An 18,020-nucleotide genomic window follows, 5' to 3' on the forward strand; every position below is an offset into this window, starting at 1 on the left:
CTCTCTCTCTCTCTCTCTCTCTCTCTCTCTCTCTCTCTCTCTGTGTGTGTGTGGGGGGGGTCTTTCATGAATAAATAAATAAAATCTTTAAAAAAAGAAAAGAAAAAAATCCATCCAGGTAGGAAAAGGCCCAGTCAGAGCCAGCTCACTACTGGGATTTGTAGAAACACTTAGTCATTGGAAGTCAAATCTTGGGAGAATGAAAGATGCCAGGCCCACGCAGCTGCACCTGGATGCCAGTGGGGCCACGGGCAAGGCACCATGCAGATGAGCCCCAGGAAGGTGAGAAAAAGCAGAGTGCAGGCTCTTGAGATTTCCTGCTTCCCCACACAGTCCAGTTCACCCGGGGCTGCTACTTTCAGTTGAAAGCTCCACAGGGAGGCTCAGGATTCAAAGATGAAGATGCCAACAGGGAGAAGAACAGCAAGCTTTGGAGGCAAGAAGAAGAGGTAGAGAATATGGAGGTGGAAAAGAATGAGGAAGGATGACTGGGGACAGTTCTAGACTATTTGATGCCATGGACTTTGTACTGTTCCAGAGAGGCTGGGAGAGCCAGCTCTATCTTGAGGCCCCTGGGCTCTGTGCTCTTCTCTTTGTTGTGCTGCTGCTGAAGCCTCTCTCACCTGCCAATAAGATGCAACTCAGGAAAGTGACTCCCTGCTCCCATTCCTCCTCTGGGATGGAGAAACAGAACTGAAGAGAAAGGAAGGAAGCCCAAAGAATAGAGGGTCTCCCCACCAGCTGAGATTTATCAGCACCACTCACTATATGAGGAATAAGGCAGCTTGCCAAGCAAGCCTCAGGCTGGTATAAAGCTACAAACAAGGGACAGCTCGGTGGCTCAGGGGTTGGGGGTCTGCCTTTGGCTCGGGGTATGATCCCAGAGTTCCGGGATCGAGTCCCACATCAGGATCTCTGCAGGGAACCTGCTTCTCCCTCTGCCTGTGTCTGTGCCTCTCTCTGTGTGTCTCTCATGAATAAATAAATAAAATCTTAAAAATAAATAAATAAAATAAATTTTTTTAAAAAGCTACAAACAAGAGATCTGCTCTTGCTCAGCAGCCTACCTGGGCTGGCCTGGACAACCTTGTTTGTCTACTAAGGCCTCCAGCTGACCCATGGTTCTTGGTAGAGTAGGAAAAGGGAATGAAGCTGGAAGGTATAGAATTTGCTAGATGCATTGTCTACATAATTCGTTTCCTGTTGTAATGTGCAAATCTTTATTTGCCTTATGGGGAAAGAGCCCATAGAAATCAACAGAAATGTTTACCACCAGGGACGCCGGGGCTCAGCAGTTGGGCGCCTGCCTTCCACTCAGGTTGTGATCCCAGAATCCAGGATTGAGTGCCTCATCGGGCTCCCTGTAAGGAGCCTACTTCTCCCTCTACCTATGTCTCTGCCTCTCTCTCTCTCTCTCAGTCTGTGTCTCTCATGAAAAAATAAATAAATCTTTAAAGGAAAAAAAAAGTAAAAGAAATGTTTACCACCAGTCTAACCCCACTGCCAATGCATTACTCCTAAAAAAGCTAATTAGGCCCCACTGCTATTAGAGTTAGGTGCTTCCAGAGGCTTGTTATGACAAGAAAAAATAAAGAAGACACAGTGTCTCCAAGTTGTAAGCTCTAAGTCAAAACATGCTGCTTTGCTTGCCCCTCTGCACTCCCAAGCCTCTTGGTTGGCTTTGCCTGTCTCACTGAGACATGCATATACCCATCCCTCAGCCAGGGCATACCTAGCTCCTCCTCAGTGCCAAGGCCAGAGAAGACTGTGGGACCTGGTCTCAAGGAACTCAGCTAGTAGGAGAAGGACAGGCACACAAATAATTTCCCAGAAACTATACAAAATGCTGCCTTGATCCTTATTGCAATCCTTCCCACCATGATCTCAGTTCCCATGGAGTTCCCTCTACCTACCTCTGTTCCATGAATGGTGAGGTGGCTGCCGAGTTGGGGAACAGGCCCAGGTGGAAAATTATGTCTGTATGTCCTCTCCTAACCAGCCCACATGTCCTACCACAGGCAACAGAGGTTCAGACATGACTCAGGCAGTATGGGAGAATGCAGAGTTTGCTCATCCCCTCCAGGAGACTCAGTTCCACTTTTCTCTGGAGAAGTCTCTTAGATGACAGCCTACCTCCTAACCCCTCTGTGGCTCTACTATTGCAAACCCTAGCACATTACTGAGAATCACTCTTTACCACCAGGGACTTCAGCCTGTGGGACATAGCCACTCTCTCCACTGAGCTTCATCTTTGTCCTAATCAGAGTGGATTGTGATAGGGCCTGTTTCCCCTGTCATCTTTACCGAGTGCCCAGGAAGCCTCCAAGAACCACTGGAAGAGTTCCTGCCTTCCAAGAAAGGACAGAATGGAGCAGGATGTCTGGTAAAGCAAAAGCCTTGTGGCAAGTAGGTCCATAGTCCCTTAGGCCTCTGCTAGGTTGGGTGATTTCAATTCAGTTAAATTTAAATTTTGATTTAATTTGGTACTTTTGAGCCCTAGGACAAGGATAGCATCAGGCCAGGCTTCAAGGATACAGCAGAAACCAAGACTGTGGAGTCTCCTCTACCCTCCCTGGGATTGCAATCTCCAAGTCTGATCTTTGTCTGGTTGCTCCTCAAACCAGGCCCTGATCTGAAGGATGTGACTGATGGCCTTCAGTGTAGGACTACTGTCCTGCCCTATAGCAGTGGACATAGCCAGAGAACAGTAAGGACTGGAGTCAGACTTGGGCATCATGGTCATCTGAGAAGAGCCCTCCCTGACCCCCCCAGTTTCTGGCCTTGGTAGCAGCAGGTATCAGGTGGGCAGCAACATCTAGTTATGTATTAATAACTCCTTCAGGGATGCCTGGGTGGCTCAGTGGTTGAGCGTCTGCCTTTGGCTCAGGGCATGATCCCGGAGTCCCAGAATTGAGTCCCACATCGGGCTTCCTGCATGGAGCCTGCTTCTCCCTCTGCCTATGTCTCTGCCTCTCTGTGTGTGTGTCTTTCATGAATAAATAAATAAATAATCTTTAAAAAAAATAACTCCTTCATCTGGGAGGCCTAGCATGGGCATGGTCTTTCTGACAGCTGACAGTGCAGGTTGAGAAATTCCTAGTTTGCCTAGACAAAGAACATTTCGCCATTTGCCACCAGAAGAGCAGAAAGACCATGTATTCAGCTGGGCCTCCCCTACCCCCTATCTTGGCTTACTCCAACCAAATGCTCACCATCCCACCCCACCCCCCACCAATCCCCTGATCTGCCCCAGGGATCTTCTCAGGGCTCACAGGGTGACTCTTGCCCTCTCCTACACATTCCTGGTCCAGGGCTTCTCTGAGGAGGCTGGAGGTCTAGGAATAAGCTGATGTGCTGCCTGGAAACCAGAGCAGGGCTTGAGGGGCACAGTAGTTGCTGAGTCAGAGCCATTGGGGTCACAGTGGATGCCTCTTCCACATCTCATTTGCATTCTAAACACTGTATGGGACACAGGAAAGCAGAGCTGCCCAACTCTTACCCCCACCACAAGGATACACTGCATGCTCTCAAACAAGAGCAGGACCCATCCCCCTCAGCATCCCCCAAGCCCAGCTCCTTGCCCACCCAACCAGGTCTGTTGTTCCCTGAGGGTGGGTTCATCCAGGACAAAGCTGGTCCTCATAGAGGCACACCCAGAGCCAAGCTGCTGCCACCACAGGACCTCCTCACCCCTGCCATCACTAGCCAGCATCTTTCTTCACCTTTCTCTCCCAAGACCTTTTGCAACAGAGGTGCTGAGGGAAGTAGGCAGTGAAGGGAGGAGTGATCCCTGGAAAAGGAGCTCCCCTGACCTGGCTCCCAGCTACTTCCACAAGTCCCAAACTTGGGCTCTGCCCTCTTACAGCCTGAGGCTGTGACACCATGAAAGGGCAGCTCTGGCCCTAGGAGCCTTGGCCAGTTGCCCTAGAGTGTGCCCAGGGCTGGGGAGGCAGCTTTGGGCAAGGTGTTCCCTGGGGCTTCAGCATGCCTCTACTCCAGGGTCAACTCAGAGAAAATCAATCATCTCCAGCTCCATCCCTGTCTGCTTCTAATGCCAAGTGTACAGAAGCGGCACAGACTAGGGGGACCCTCAACCATGCGACTGAAGGGCCCTACTTGCATTCAGAAGCCTCTCAGACCGCACAGTTCTTTAGGCCAAGCGCTCTGAGGCTGGAGGAAAGGGGGCCTGGGGGAGCATCCTGCGAGCGCTGAGCCCACCTGTGTGCAGGCGCCGCTCACAAACGAAGGCAGGCGAGTGCGCAAAGGAAGCATCCTTTTTGGTTCCCGCCTGCCTACTTTGGAATTCGAGGTTTGCCCACAGGGCCGCAGGAGCCCGGGCCCCAGATCTGTCCCTCCTGTTCTCTGCCACTTCCCTTTCCGAAGGAGAACGGTCCCAGCGAAGGCCAGCCTCCGAACCCCAGCTACACCCGTCCCGGGGCCTTCCGGGGCTGTCCAGCGGTGGCGGGACGAAAAAGACGGGCCCGGTGGCACCCTCCCAGTCCAGCTGCTTCCCCTTCGGCCTCGGTCCTGCCCACAGCTCCACTCGGCCCCGCCGCCCCGTGGGCCTCAGTCCCCTCCCGGGCCGCCTCCGCTCGGCTCTAGGCGGGGTTCCGCCGGGTGCTCCCCGGAGGCCTGAGTCCCGCCCACAGCCGGCCTCGCCCGGCTCCCGCTCTCCCCACGCCCTCCTCGGCCCGCCCACCGCTGCCAGGCTCACCCCGGCCTCTGGCGCCACCTCGTGGGAGCCTGCGGGCACTGTCCGCCCCTTGGATCCAGAGCGGCGGCCAAGCGACTCTCCAGGCTCACCTGGGGGACACCTGGAAGCCACAACTAAGATTGAGAGCTACCCCCATCACCGCCCTGAATCCACCTAGGGGCACCATCCTGGCCACACAGAACTTTCTACAGAAACACAATCAGATCAGCTTCGCTACATCCCAGCTGAGACTTCAGGGTCACCTTCACCAGAACTGGAGGCAGTAGGGATCCCTGGGTGGCGCAGCGGGGGATCCCTGGGTGGCGCAGCGGTTTAGCGCCTGCCTTTGGCCCAGGGCGCGATCCTGGAGACCCGAAATCGAATCCCACGTCGGGCTCCCAGTGCATGGAGCCTGCTTCTCCCTCTGCCTCTGTCTCTGCCTCTCTCTCTCTCTGTATGACTATCATAAATAAATAAAAGTTAAAAAAAAAAAAAAGAACTGGAGTCAGTAGAGGTAGTGAGGGCCCTAGAAGTGCCCCCAATTTTTAAAAAAGATTTTATTTATTTGAGAGAGAGAGAGAGAATGAATGAGGTAGGAGGGACAGAGGGAGAGAAAATCTCAAGAAGACTCTGTGCAAGGATCCCTGGGTGGCTCAGAGGTTTAGCACCGCCTTCAGCCCAGGGCATGATCCTGAAGTCTGGGATCGAGTCCCACAACCAGCTCCCTGAATGGAGCCTGCTTGTGTCTCTGCCTCTCTTTCTGTGTTTCTCAGGAATAAATAAATAAAATCTTGAAGAAAAAGAAAGAAGAAAAGAGAAGAAAGAAGAAAGAAGAAGAACCACTCCATGCAGGGACACCTGGATAGCTCAGCGATTGAGCATCTGTGTTTAGCTCAGGGCCTGAATCCTGGTCCAGGGATCGGGTCCTGCATCCGGCTCTCTGCAAGGAGCTTGCTTCTCCCTTTGTCTTGGTCTCTGCCTCTCTGTGTGTCTTTCATGAATAAATAAATAAAAGCTTAAAAAAAAAAAAAAAGACTCCATGCCAAGCATGAAGCCTGATGTGGGTGGGGCTCCATCTTAAGACCCCAAGATCATGACCTGAGCTAAAACCAAGAGTTGGACATTCAACTGACTGAGCCACCCAGTTGTCCTTGCTCATTTGTATTTTTAAGATATAGTAATCTTTATAAAGGCGTGAAGCTCACCTTCAAAAGACTCATGCTGGAGTGGGGCCTTCCATGCTTTAGAGGAGCTAGGGAAGGGCCTCTCCCAGGGCCTTGTTCAGCCTGGGAACAAGTGGAGGCCAGGCTGGGGGCCATAGTAGATGAGTCATGTGGAGTCTTCCCACCAAACAGTGGTATTCCGAGGAGCTCCTAGACACCTCAGTATTTCCTAGCCAAGGTTTGGTCCACAGGCCCAGCCCAAGGATCTTGGCCCAATGAAGTCCTTTTACATCAGGAGAAAATGCAGATTCTCTTAGCCTCATTTGGGTTCTGTTGCCTTTATAGGCAGACATGTTTAGAGTGACTCTTTATCCCAATTCTCAGGTTGTCTCAGAACCCCTGGGAGACCAGTCCTGTCCCCACTTTACAGACCAGAGTGATCTCAGGAACTTGCCCCAGGTCAGAAGTGGATGGGAAGGCAGATTCCTGTGGGTCTGTCCCTTCCTCAACTCTGTCCCTTCCTTCCTGCTCCTTTCCTCCACCACCCTCTCTCCAGCTCAGAAGACTTGAGTACAGTCCCTCTCCTACCAAGAAGTTATGGACTTTGCAGGAGTGCTAGGGAGCAGGGGTCTGCTGGTACAAACATCAAGTATTCCCAAGTAAGAGCAGGACAGTGCAGATGCCAGAAGCCCTTGTGGCTTCTCTTCTGCCTGGCCCTGTTGACCTTACTATTCTCTGCCAAAGCCAGGGTTCCCTTCAGACTAGTGAGTCAACTCATAACTCAGTGGTTTCAGGTTAAACATTAAACAGAACTTCCTGAGGCCAAGAGCTAAGGGCAGGGTTATTTCCTGGGCTCCTGCCTCTAGGCCTAGGGGGCGAAGCATGTGTCCCTGAACTAGGGGCAGCCTTTCCTGGTCCTCAGTCAGTGTGGCAGTCCACAAGTAGTTGTTGGAACTGAGCTCTTACCTACACTACGAAGACAGGTCTCAGAAGATTATGAGCAGAGAAGCAGCCTGGGGGCTATAGGTGGAGATGGTGAGGACCATGTGGGGGTGGGAGCAAGCCTACAAGAGGTACCAGTTGTTCTGTGACCAATGGCTCCTATCCTGCCACTGGTCACAGCTGCTGTGTCCCCTGCCTCCCACACCCTGGGCCGTGACCCAGGACAACCCAGCCTCTTCCTGAGCACTGAGTCATGCTTCTCAGCTGGCCTGTCCATCTCAAGCAGGGCACTTAGGGGCAGGCCCCCAGAATCTATAGGCCCAAATAGGGCAGAACAGCCTGGCCAGAAACCATTCTCCCCTTCGCCCTCGCTAAAAGGCCAAGGCCAAACCTGCCTTGAGACTACTTGGGAGACTAGTCAGCCCTAAGATCACAAGATAGTGGGGGAAGAAGCAGGGGTGAATAGGCAGGGGCTTACTCACTCTGGGGCAGACAGCCTATGGCAGGAGGACCTTTCCCACCATCCTCCCAGATGAGGAAACTCAAGATTTTTCTGCCAGCTCATACAGAAGAACAGCAAAGGGGAGTTTGTGTGTTGGCAGAGCATCTGGAGCACACACCTACCCCTCTCAGGGGCACAAAAATGGTAGAGCATGGAGGCTGTTAGGTAAGCTGCTTGAAGGCCAGCTCTTAGCCCTCTGAAATGGGTCTGGCTGGGTCCCCTCTTCCCTCTGTCACATGGACACTAGACCCGTACCCTATTCATATCCTAGAACATTGTAGGGGCCAGGGAAATAGATGCTTGGAGGCAATGGCATTGTAATAAAGACACTGCTTTTATTTAGTTTGATATGTTTCTATACAGAATGCTGAAAACACATCTTAAAATCATATAGAAGGAAATAAAAACATGTCAGTGGTTGGTGAACACTTGAACGTGAGATTGGCTCTGTCTCACAGAGTCCAACGGCCATTGCTAGCCCGGCGCTCAGGGGAGGAGGCTGCCTGCAAGGGCATTGTTGCTGTTGTTATTCTGTTCACTGCCCCATCGCCTCCAGTTGCTATGGCAACAGGCCATTCTGGGCCAGCCATGTCTCTGTGTGGCAGTGCCCGATGGTGGGGTTGCTAGGGGCAACAGAGCTGTTTGGAAGGCCTTTCAAAACCCTCACCTGGAACACTGGAATTGTTTATTTTTTGACAAGGTCATCAAAAATAATCTCACCAGGTCAGACCTCATTTGTGCTCCTGACTCTGGGGCAATGGGGACACTCTGGCTCAGATCAGGGCTGGGAGGCAAGAGACCCAGTCACCAGAGGTCCACTGAGCCCTCATCCACAGGCTCCCCAAACAGGGGCACTGCTCGCTTGAGTACCTGACCAAGGACTGGGCAGGGGAGAGAGGCTGGGCCCTCTGGGAAAAGGCGCAGGGGGAATAGCCTCCTGAGAAGGGCAGGCTGGAGACCCCCCTCCCCTCTGATCAGCCCTCCCCTCCTGAGGCAACACATGCAAATCCTCTGCGGAACAGTCGATATGGCTTAGAAGTGGCTGCTCGGTGTGCAAAGGGAGCCTGGGTCCACCCACCAGCCCTCCATCACGGAAGGGATACATTATTGCAAAAGGCATTCCTCCCTAAAAGGTACCCAAAATAACTCTTAGACATCAAGAAAAGTCATGCTCAAAATGGTTTCTTCCAAAGGAGGAGAATCAAAGCAGAGTGGGCACCCCTGAGTCACGGGACAGAGATGCAGATGGACGGACGGACGTTCTGCTAAAAAAGGCAAAAGAAGCCCAGTGTAATTCCAGAATTTAAACCGTTACGAAAAGAAGGCGGGGGGGGGGGGGGTCAAAATGAGCAAAGCCGTCAGTTCCATGGAATCAACACTAAGAGCTTGTACAAACTGCTGTAAGCATCACCATTTTTTAATCTTTTTTTTAATAAAACAATTTGAGGCTGTATAAAAACTTTAGTAAAAAATTAGCTTTGAGAGCCCACAGATTTTTACTATGAACTATTGCTGGCACTCCTCCCCCGCCACCAGACCTTTCCCAGCCCAAGGCCTGGGACTGCAGTGCCAGAGAAGAGGGGTGGGGTGGGTTGGGGTGGGGCTGTGGACTGTTGGGACAAAGCGGCCAAGGTCAAGTGAGGAAAGAGCATCACATGACATAAAAATATTGCATCTTCACCAAAATGTCCCCCACTGAGTGTTTCAAAAACCATGATATTCCTTTCAGGAGGGGGGGGACACCACACAGAAGAAGGGTAAAAGAAAATACGTTGATGTGGTCGAGTCCCTCGACCTCCCCAGTCACCCCCACGAGCAGCTAGCCCACCCTGGAGCACCTAGGTTGGGGGCCACGGCCACCACTGCCTCTTGGGAGTCCCTTTTCCATGGAAATGAAGACCCCTTGGTGGTGGGCCACTAGCGTGTGTGGGGTGGGGGTGGGGTGTCCATGGCCAAGAGGCTCCCCCAGCTTCTAGCCCCTGGCAATGGTGGGAGAGCAAGCCCAGCACCAGGACCCTGGCCCCAGAGCCAGGGCCGGGAGGCCCCCAGTCAGGCTCTGGGATATCAGAGCAACCAAGTTTACAGAGTGTGAAAAAATAGGATTCCTTTGATAAAAAATACTGTCCCTTGGTCTTCTCTAAGTTTGAAACACCCTGGGAGCTTATTTTTAGCAAAGCAATTTCCCATACCCACCCAAAAATTATACATACAAGTTTAGGTAAACAGCAGATTAAATGTAAAAACTTAACCTTAACTTCTGAAAGTCCTTTGAATTTAATCTTTAGCTACTGTTTTCCATGTTACATCCTGCAGCTAGACACACGTGAATAGAAAAAACAGTACAGTTAGTGTTAAAGGCAAAACGCAGAGAGCCGGGAGGCCACCCAGCACTGCCTGCGAGTTCATTCACGGCTCCTCACTCCCTCCATCTACCTCTACTCCAAACAGTGCTTTCAGAGCCAGCCATCAAAACCGCAGCAAAGAATTTTCTATGAACAAACAAAAAGCTGTTAGGCAAAAAATAAAAGTAAAAATGTCCCCAAAGTCTCTCCAGCTGCTTTGGGGTTTTGGAGGACCAGAGGGCGGGCTTGTCCAGGCCTCGCGTCTGTCAGTGTGTGCTAGGTCAGGTGTCGGCTCCCGGTGGGCGGATGGTCTGCAGGCCACCGGTCTCCACAGACAACACCATGTTGTCTCCAGGGCCCTGCCCTACCCCTGCCTCCACCCAGGCGCTTGTGGGTTAAGGGGGCACGTAGGGAGGGGGCGACCGGTACGGGGTCATGTTCTTGGGACGGGAGCCCTTGCCCTCCATGGGGGCCGTAAAGGGTGGGGGGGGCTGGTAAGGAGGTGCATTGGGATCCTCCTCCCGCAGGGGTGTGTACTCTCCCACGGTGTCCTGGTTCAGAGGAGTGGTCTCGGGCACGCTCTGGTTGGGGTACTCAGGAGGGGGGAGAGGGGCTTTCTCCTCCTGTAGGATGAGGGGCATACTGGAGGACGGGGGCGGCTTGGAGTCATCCAGCTCATCTGCAAAGATGATAGGCACTCCCTTCTTGATGAAAGTGGCCTGGTCCTCCAGTGTTAGCTTGCCCTTCCGCTTCTTTCGATAGCAGATCATGGCAATGATGCCGGCGATGAGCAGGATGGCCGCAACTACTACGGCCGGAATGACTGTGTGCAGATAAACATCATCCTCACTGCTCTTCTCGGGGTCTCTATCCGGCACATCTGTAGATGGTACCTCTGAAGGCACCCTCCTGGGGGGTGCTACAGGGATAAACTGGAGGTGCCGGCAGCTGCCTGAGCCCGTCACAGCAATGCTCGAGGCCTGGAAGTCCGGCTCCAAGGCATTGGAGAAGGCAGCCCGCGGTTTTCCATTGTCCTCGGCGATTCTCTGGCTCAGGGCCATGATCTGCTCCTTGGGGCAGGGCTCCAGGGGCAGTGTGTTGTTAGTCCACTCCACTAGGATGGAACCCCGGGTGATATTCTGTAGAGTGATGGTGCTGCAGTTGCGGTCTCCGAAGGCGAAAGCTAGCTTCTTCACCAGGGAGATCTTCTTGTGGATGTCATTCACCACTGGCACTGGGTCCCCCATAAACTTGGCCTTGAACCGTGCAGGAGCCCTGTCTCCTTGAGGGCGCTTGTGGACATGGATCTCAAAGGCGTCCACAGCTGACAGGCCCCCCTTGTCAGTGGCATGCATAAAGTACTCATGCTTGCCCACGTGGCTGCTGTCAGGCAGGCCATACATAAGTTGGCTGTTGCTGTTGAACTGTACCCAAGACTTCTCACCTACCAGCTGTTGCTCCCGAAGCTTCAGGGTCAGCTTTAGCTTATCAGTGGTGGTGTCCTCGTGGTCATAGAAGGTATCTGATGGGATCTTCACCTCAAAGTAGGTGCCAACCCAGGCATCCACCCTGTCGATGTGGTTCTTCAGTTCTGGCCGCTGGTTCGGTTCTCCTCCACGGGGAACCCCACTTGTGGTGGTGCGGATGCGAGTCGGCGGGGAGGCAGTTTCCAACCTGGTGATGGGAGCTTTGGTGGTGACCCGCGGCACCGGTCGGGGTGTCCGTGGCTTTTTGGTCGGCCTTCGAGTTGTGGTGGTTGAAGAGTCAGTAGAAGGCGTGGCTGGTTTTGGTGTGGATACTCGTGGCTTCTTGGTGGTAGTCGTGGGAGGGGTGGCGACTGCCGTGGGCTCCACATAGCCAGGAATGGTCATCGTTGGACGGATCTGGCCGGGAACTGTGGTGCCAGCTTCTGACACCCGAGTGGGCTGGATTGGGCCTAGAGTTGGGGTCTGAATAATGGCACCTCGAGTCCGAATGGTGACTGTGGGCTTTCCAGGAACAGGATCTCTGACTGGAGGAGCCATTGTCTCTGTTGGAGGAGCAATGGCTGGAGATGTGGGGGTAGGCACAATCCTGGACGGTGGCTCCTGGATGGCTGTGGTTGGAGGCCCAATGGCAGTGACAGGTGTGGGCGTGGCATGGATCTGCCTCCGGATGCGTTTTGGGATAGGGGGTTTCTTGTTGGCAATATGCCAACCCACCACAGGGTAGCCAAGCTGGGCAGACATAGCGCCCTCCCTGGCAGGGGCCTCCACACCATGAATATCAGGCACATTGTTCTGGTTCAGGGAGCAGCCCAGCTTCCAAGAGAGCAGGGCCCCATTCTCTACCACCTTTTTCGCATTTCCTGGGCCAGCCATGAAGGCTGACATGTCAAATAGTCTATTATTCACCACTGGCACCAACTTCATGTTGTGAAGCTCCACTTCTGAGAAGCTCCGCATTCTGTGCAGGAGGTCGATCCTTTGCTTTGGGGTCATCTTGGTGAGGTCAGCATCCAGAATGACTGTTAGGACAGTCACAGGCTCATCAGCAGCGCAGGCAGAGGACACTACCTCAGCAGGGTCTGGGGATGCCGCCCGCACAGACTGTGGCTCACTGTGGTCTTCAGGGTAGACCTCGATAGAGAACACACTGGAGGTCTGGGGGACATGGCTCCCATTGGCCCCCAGCCGTGTGGCGCTCACTGAAATGTAATGAACACCCTTATCGGTGTCAAGAGGGAGACCCTCCAGGGTGTGGCTCTGTGGGTCCCAGTGCAGCCAGGATGGCAAGACCTCTTTCCCCACTGCTGACACCTAAAAGAGACACCAGCATGAGTTAAGTGGCACTGTCAATGCATAACCTGACAATGATCACAACAGCTCATCCCTGGCCTAGCCTGAATTGTGTGACAGGAATTGTGTAATTCAGAATTTCTGTTGGGGGAACCAGATCCTTTCCTGGAGATCTCATTCATTGGTCACGAAAGACTAAGGCTGCCAGACAGTCTAGTTTGGAAGGCAAATGACTTGCTCAAGGCCACACTATGAGGAGACAGCAGTGGTGGTACTCAAATACACGTCTCATCCTGGAGAACTGATGCCATGGAGCTCAAGAACATGGAGAGTTTTTGTAACACTGAAACGTCCTGTCACCTAGTCGCCCACTTGGCCTGCAGAATCAGGTCCAAGGGATCCCTGGGTGGCGCAGCGGTTTGGCGCCTGCCTTTGGCCCAGGGCGCAATCCTGGAACCTGGGATCAAATCCCACGTCGGGCTCCTGGTGCATGGAGCCTGCTTCTCCCTCTGCCTGTGTCTCTGCCTCTCTCTCTCTCCCTCTCTCTCTGTGACTATCATAAATAAATTTTTTAAAAAATTAAAAAAAAAAAAGAAACTTAAGAGCTTTAAAAAAAAAAAAAAGAATCAGGTCCAAGGGTCTCACCCCTCAACACTCCTTTCCAACCTTGTCTCAGACTTCTCCTTGCCCTCTGAAGACACCATTGTGTTTGAGTCATATGCCCTTCCTGACATAAGGGAAGGGCATAAGACTCAAATGTATATGACCTTGGGTGTAAAGGACAATTCAATGTCCTCAGGTGCCTCACTTTACAACTACCACGTCAGTGGAACATATATTCAAGTATAGTGGGACACATTTGGGTAGCAAACATGGCTAGACATTATCTAACGTCTTCATTAACCCTGCTTTTCAAACCTCAGGAAAAATTGCAACACCTGGGTGGGGTACTGGAAACTACTCTAGAAGAGTGTTTATCAAAGATTCCCAGAAGCTCTGGTCTCTAAAGGGAGAGTTCTTTAGTCAATGAAGTTTGAAGCTCTGCCCTTACAGAGCCCAAACACAGAAACAGGCCTGAGGAGCTTACCCCCTCATTCCACCCAAAAGCACTTCCCAGGTGCTCCTATTTTAGAGTAAAAGTCCTTTTCCACAGGAACATGACTGGTAATAATCAAGGTATGCAGAGAAACTTCTATCATCAGCTGACAAGAAGGAAACAAGATTTGTGCCTCTTGCCCAGGGCCCTATCTAGGACTACTCTCACCTTTGGGAAATACCTATTCTTGCCCCCAAAGCAAGAAAGGTGGCACCTTCTCTCTGGTCTAATGAAAGGCCCTCAGCTCCACCATTCTGTCCCCCAGAGTCCAACATCTGGCATATCTTACTGCCAGCTTCAACCCAGGGATTGCCCTTCATGGCCACTACTTGTCAGCAGAAAGATACCAAAATGCTTCTCTTCCCGCAGCAGGAAGGCCAGAGCCATGCCTGCTGGGCTCCCTAGGGGCTCCACTTTCTCAGGATTCTTGCCAAAAGCCAGAAACCTGACTGGGAAGGAGACTGTGAGCTCCTACCTAATCTTCCCAGTCAGGACCTGGTGTCCAGGCCATGTCATTCTATCAATCTTACCAGAGACTGGATATTCACCCCCCTATAAGCAGGTTTCCTGCCTCCAGCAAAAACCCATAAGAAGACATCAGACATTATTAGAAGTAACTATTATTGGCACTATCCTTTACTGCTTCTGAGCCACTGAGATTACCAAGGATCTGTGAATAACATTTCTTTTGTGACATCACAGCAACTTGAGGTGCACCACTGTCCCCTTAAGGCACCACTAAGAATCCCCCTTTCTGTCATTCACCATCCACTGCAAACACAGCCCACATCAGAAGTGGTAAAATAGGAGCACCTGGGTGGCTCAGTCAGTTAAGTGTCTGCCTTTGGCTCAGGTTGTGATCCTAGGGTCCTGGGATCGAGCCCCACATCAAGGCTCCCTGCTCAGGGGAGCCTGCTTCTCTCTCTCCCTCTGCCCCTCCCTGCTGCTCACGCTTTCTCGTTCTCTGTCAAATAAGTAAAATCTTTTTTTTTTTTTTAATTTTTATTTACTTATGATAGTCACACACACACAGAGAGAGAGAGAGAGAGAGAGGCAGAGACATAGGCAGAGGGAGAAGCAGGCTCCATGCACCGGGAGCCCGACGTGGGATTCAATCCCGGGTCTCCAGGATCGAGCCCTGGGCCAAAGGCAGGCGCCAAACCGCTGCGCCTCCCAGCAATCCCCAAATAAGTAAAATCTTAAAAAAAAAAAAAAAAAAAAAAAAAAAAGGTAAAATATCTGTAAACATGGGTGTCTTCAAATCCGTGAAAAACAATAAACATATTTTTCCTTTAAAATCTTTTTTAGCAGGCAGCCCGGGTGGCTGAGCGTTTAGCGCTGCCTTTGGCCCAGGGCCTGATCCTGGGGACCTGCAATTGGGTCCCACGTTGGGCTCCCTGCATGAAGCCTGCTTCTCCCTCTGCCTGTGTCTCTGCCTCGCTCTCTGTCTCTCATGAATAAATAAATAATCTTAAAAAAAAAAAACCTTTTTAGCTACAAAAATAATACTTATAATGCCTTAAATTGTTTTAGTTATGTTAAATATGAAAACTGTCACATCCACATATAAACATGTAAAGCAAAGGCTAACTGCTATTATTTTGCAAAAAATAGGAAGCAAAGCTGTAAGGCCCATATGGAGTAGTCAGGGAACAATGAGATGTTCCCATATGGTGGGGCATGACTTGGGGTCCTGAGAGGCACTGAGTAGGTGAGCCAGGGTGTAGTGAGCTTTCCAGCCACCCAAGTATGCTTCCTAACTGCACTCTATCCCAATGGCCACCACTGGGATGACAGTACACCTAGTAGAGGGAAGGCCTAGAACAGAAAGCTCAAGGTGAAGCCATCCAAAGGGAAGCCACCTATAGAGAAAACCAGAGCTGGGAGAGAGACCAGGACAGGCTCTGGAAGTGGGTGCCAATTGGCTGGCCAGGCCCATGGGACATTCCTGAGTAGCCAGGCAGCTATGCCTGTGCCCACCCCTATGGATTCTGTCAGCACATATGAGTAAGTAGTCCCAGTGCTTTTCTAAGTCTCTCACCAGCTACACAAGGGCACTTTACAACAGAGAAAACAGAGAAGGGCCCCGCCCCCTCAAGCTTCCCCACCTGGCTGGGGAATTCCAATTCCTATTCTGCTGACCCCAACAGCCATAGCTCTGCTGCCAGACATTTCCTAAGGCATAAGCCTAAGGGATCCCTGGGTGGCGCAGCGGTTTGGCGCCTGCCTTTGGCCCAGGGCGCGATCCTGGAGACCCAGGATCGAATCCCACATCAGGCTCCTGGTGCATGGAGCCTGTTTCTCCCTCTGCCTGTGTCTCTGCCTCTCTCTCTCTGTGACTATCATAAATAATAAAATAAAAATTAAAAAAAAAAAGATTAAAAAAAAAAAAAAAAGGAATAAGCCTAAGCCCTCTTTGGCCAAGGTTCCCACATGGCCACCCTCGGAAGACATACACTTATTTAAACTATGCCAAGTAACATCATTACTTGTTAATAACATGTAACTGCCTCTCCAACCTACACTTCTGCCTTCCATTCTGCAGACTCTGGCTCCTCAGGATCCTGGAGCATTGGCCATGCCCTGGCCACAGGACAGGTGTCCGACCTGGATCTAGAAACCTGAAGCAGACAGTCCCCAAAGTCTTGGGTACTCCTCAGATAGGAATGAAAGGTATCAACCTGAAAGTTCTAAAATCCATGCATCTCTGAGCATCCTGGTACTGGGAATGTTAGGCCTAGGCAGCACTTTAAGTGACAGTGATTCACTGTAATAAATGGCCACAAGAAGCAAAACAAATACAAGCTTTACAAAGAACCTAGCCAAGTCACTAGCAAACTGGTACCTCTGCATTTTCAAGGCCATTTGGGGAAAGCCCCTGGACGGGGAAGCCTGAACATGCCTAAAGGGCTGCCAGTGTCTACAGTCCCTGAAGGATTCCACCAACAGCCCCACCCTTCCGAGGGCACTCAGTTGAGGGAATGCTCTGGAATGTAACACCTGCTCTACCCTGTAAAAGCAGGAGCCCTTCAGCTCATGGGAACTTGACACATCTTCCCAGGCCTTCAAACCTTTCAGGCTCTAGAACACTTTTCCCCTCGGGGCCTAAGGGCAAAGCAGGATATAAAAGTTCCTCCAGAGAGATGCTGCCCCCATAGCAAGCCAGGACTCTTCCCTATAACAACAGCCAACCTGACAGGAAGCCTCATCTCCAGTAGTCCTTGGCTGAATCCTGGTTCCAGACAGACTGGGGCTTGACCCAACCTTAGCCCTGTTTTCTCATCTGTAAAAAAAGGGAAAATGATGCCATCCTTGTACAATCACAGGGCCAGGCACATGCTGGATTTTCTGTGGTTGCGGGTTCCCTGCCCACTCCTGGGGTGAGAGAGGACCCAATATGCATTGTGAGGCTACTGCAGCAACAGGTCCAGGGTCCATTCCCCAGTCTTCCTTCTGGCCTTGGACCCAGCACATGCTGCGGAGCCTTGCCTCCCTGGTCATCCCCGAAAGCAGAAGCTCAAAACATCAAAGGGAAGTGGGGAGGCCACAGGAAGGGAAAACCAGGACTCCCAGGGGAACAAGGCCCTGGGACCCTCAGAGACTTCCTTGCCAACCTGTCTTCCAGGAATGGATGAAAACCGAGGAGCCTGGGGGAGGAACTTGCTGCAAGGACAACCCAAACAGCATTCACCTCTTTAGTCTCAAACAGATGTGCTCTATCCTGGCATGTTTGCACAAGAGATTCAGACTATTCTTGGATCTCTGGGTTTGTTCAGATAAAGATTTCTGCCCTAGCTGTACTACCTACAACTAACACTTAATGGCTGCTCTGTGTTAAGTGCTCATCAGTACCAGCACATGTGTTTGGGTGACAGGCTAGTCCAGGCCATGGAACTCCTCCAGGGTTTCAGATCACTCAGCCCTCCATCACCAAATACCAATATTGCCTTGGAATTGGGGGAGGCAAGGCATGCCGACCTTATAAAGCCACCACCATGGAAAGAAGCCTTCAGGCTGTTGGTGGGAACACCTGTAGGAGACAGAAACTGCAGGAAGAAGGTTGATTTAAGAAGATCACAGGCTCTACCTCACAGGCTCACATAGAGCCAGAAATCTTTCCAATTTCAGCAACCCTCAGAGAGGACATGCTTCTGAGATAGAAGGCAAGCCCACCACTGAGGAAAAACAAGATTTCCAACTGCCACATCCAGTTTTAGAAATCTTGATCCATGAAATACATCTAAAAACTAAGAATCAAAACCACAAAACTTGGACAGACCCATATGGAGCTCCAAAGACTACCCACCGGCAGCTCCACAATGAATCACCATGACCAATGACTGGGGAACTGCCAAATGTGAAGGTTTTTGTCACTCTTTAGCCTATATTAGCAGATAACTAGTAACTGACTCCCTCTTCAGTTCTGGGGCATTCTCTCCAACTGCCTCACTGGTGCCCTCTCTCTCACAAAGTACAATGTCAAACACCAGTTTGATAAAGATATA

At 51.5% G+C, this 18,020-nt stretch overlaps 1 protein-coding gene across 8 annotated transcripts in view; it reads right to left on the reverse strand.

Annotated features, from left to right (window-relative positions):
- Positions 1-7,615: 7,615 nt before the first annotated feature.
- The window catches only part of DAG1 (dystroglycan 1), a 71,456-nt gene continuing 61,051 nt past the window's right edge, over positions 7,616-18,020 (reverse strand). For 7 of the 8 annotated variants that reach the window (XM_025455862.3, XM_025455861.3, XM_025455860.3 and 4 more), the window contains exon 3: positions 7,616-12,440. In XM_025455862.3, coding sequence (XP_025311647.2) covers positions 10,038-12,440 — 2,403 coding nt within the window. In that variant the 3' untranslated portion in view covers positions 7,616-10,037. Of the gene's footprint in view, positions 12,441-14,045; positions 14,175-18,020 lie in introns of those variants that run through there. The other variant, XM_025455866.3, reaches the window with a different exon arrangement.

Source organism: Canis lupus, chromosome 20 (genome assembly GCF_003254725.2).
Source record: "Canis lupus dingo isolate Sandy chromosome 20, ASM325472v2, whole genome shotgun sequence".
NCBI lineage: Eukaryota > Metazoa > Chordata > Mammalia > Carnivora > Canidae > Canis > Canis lupus.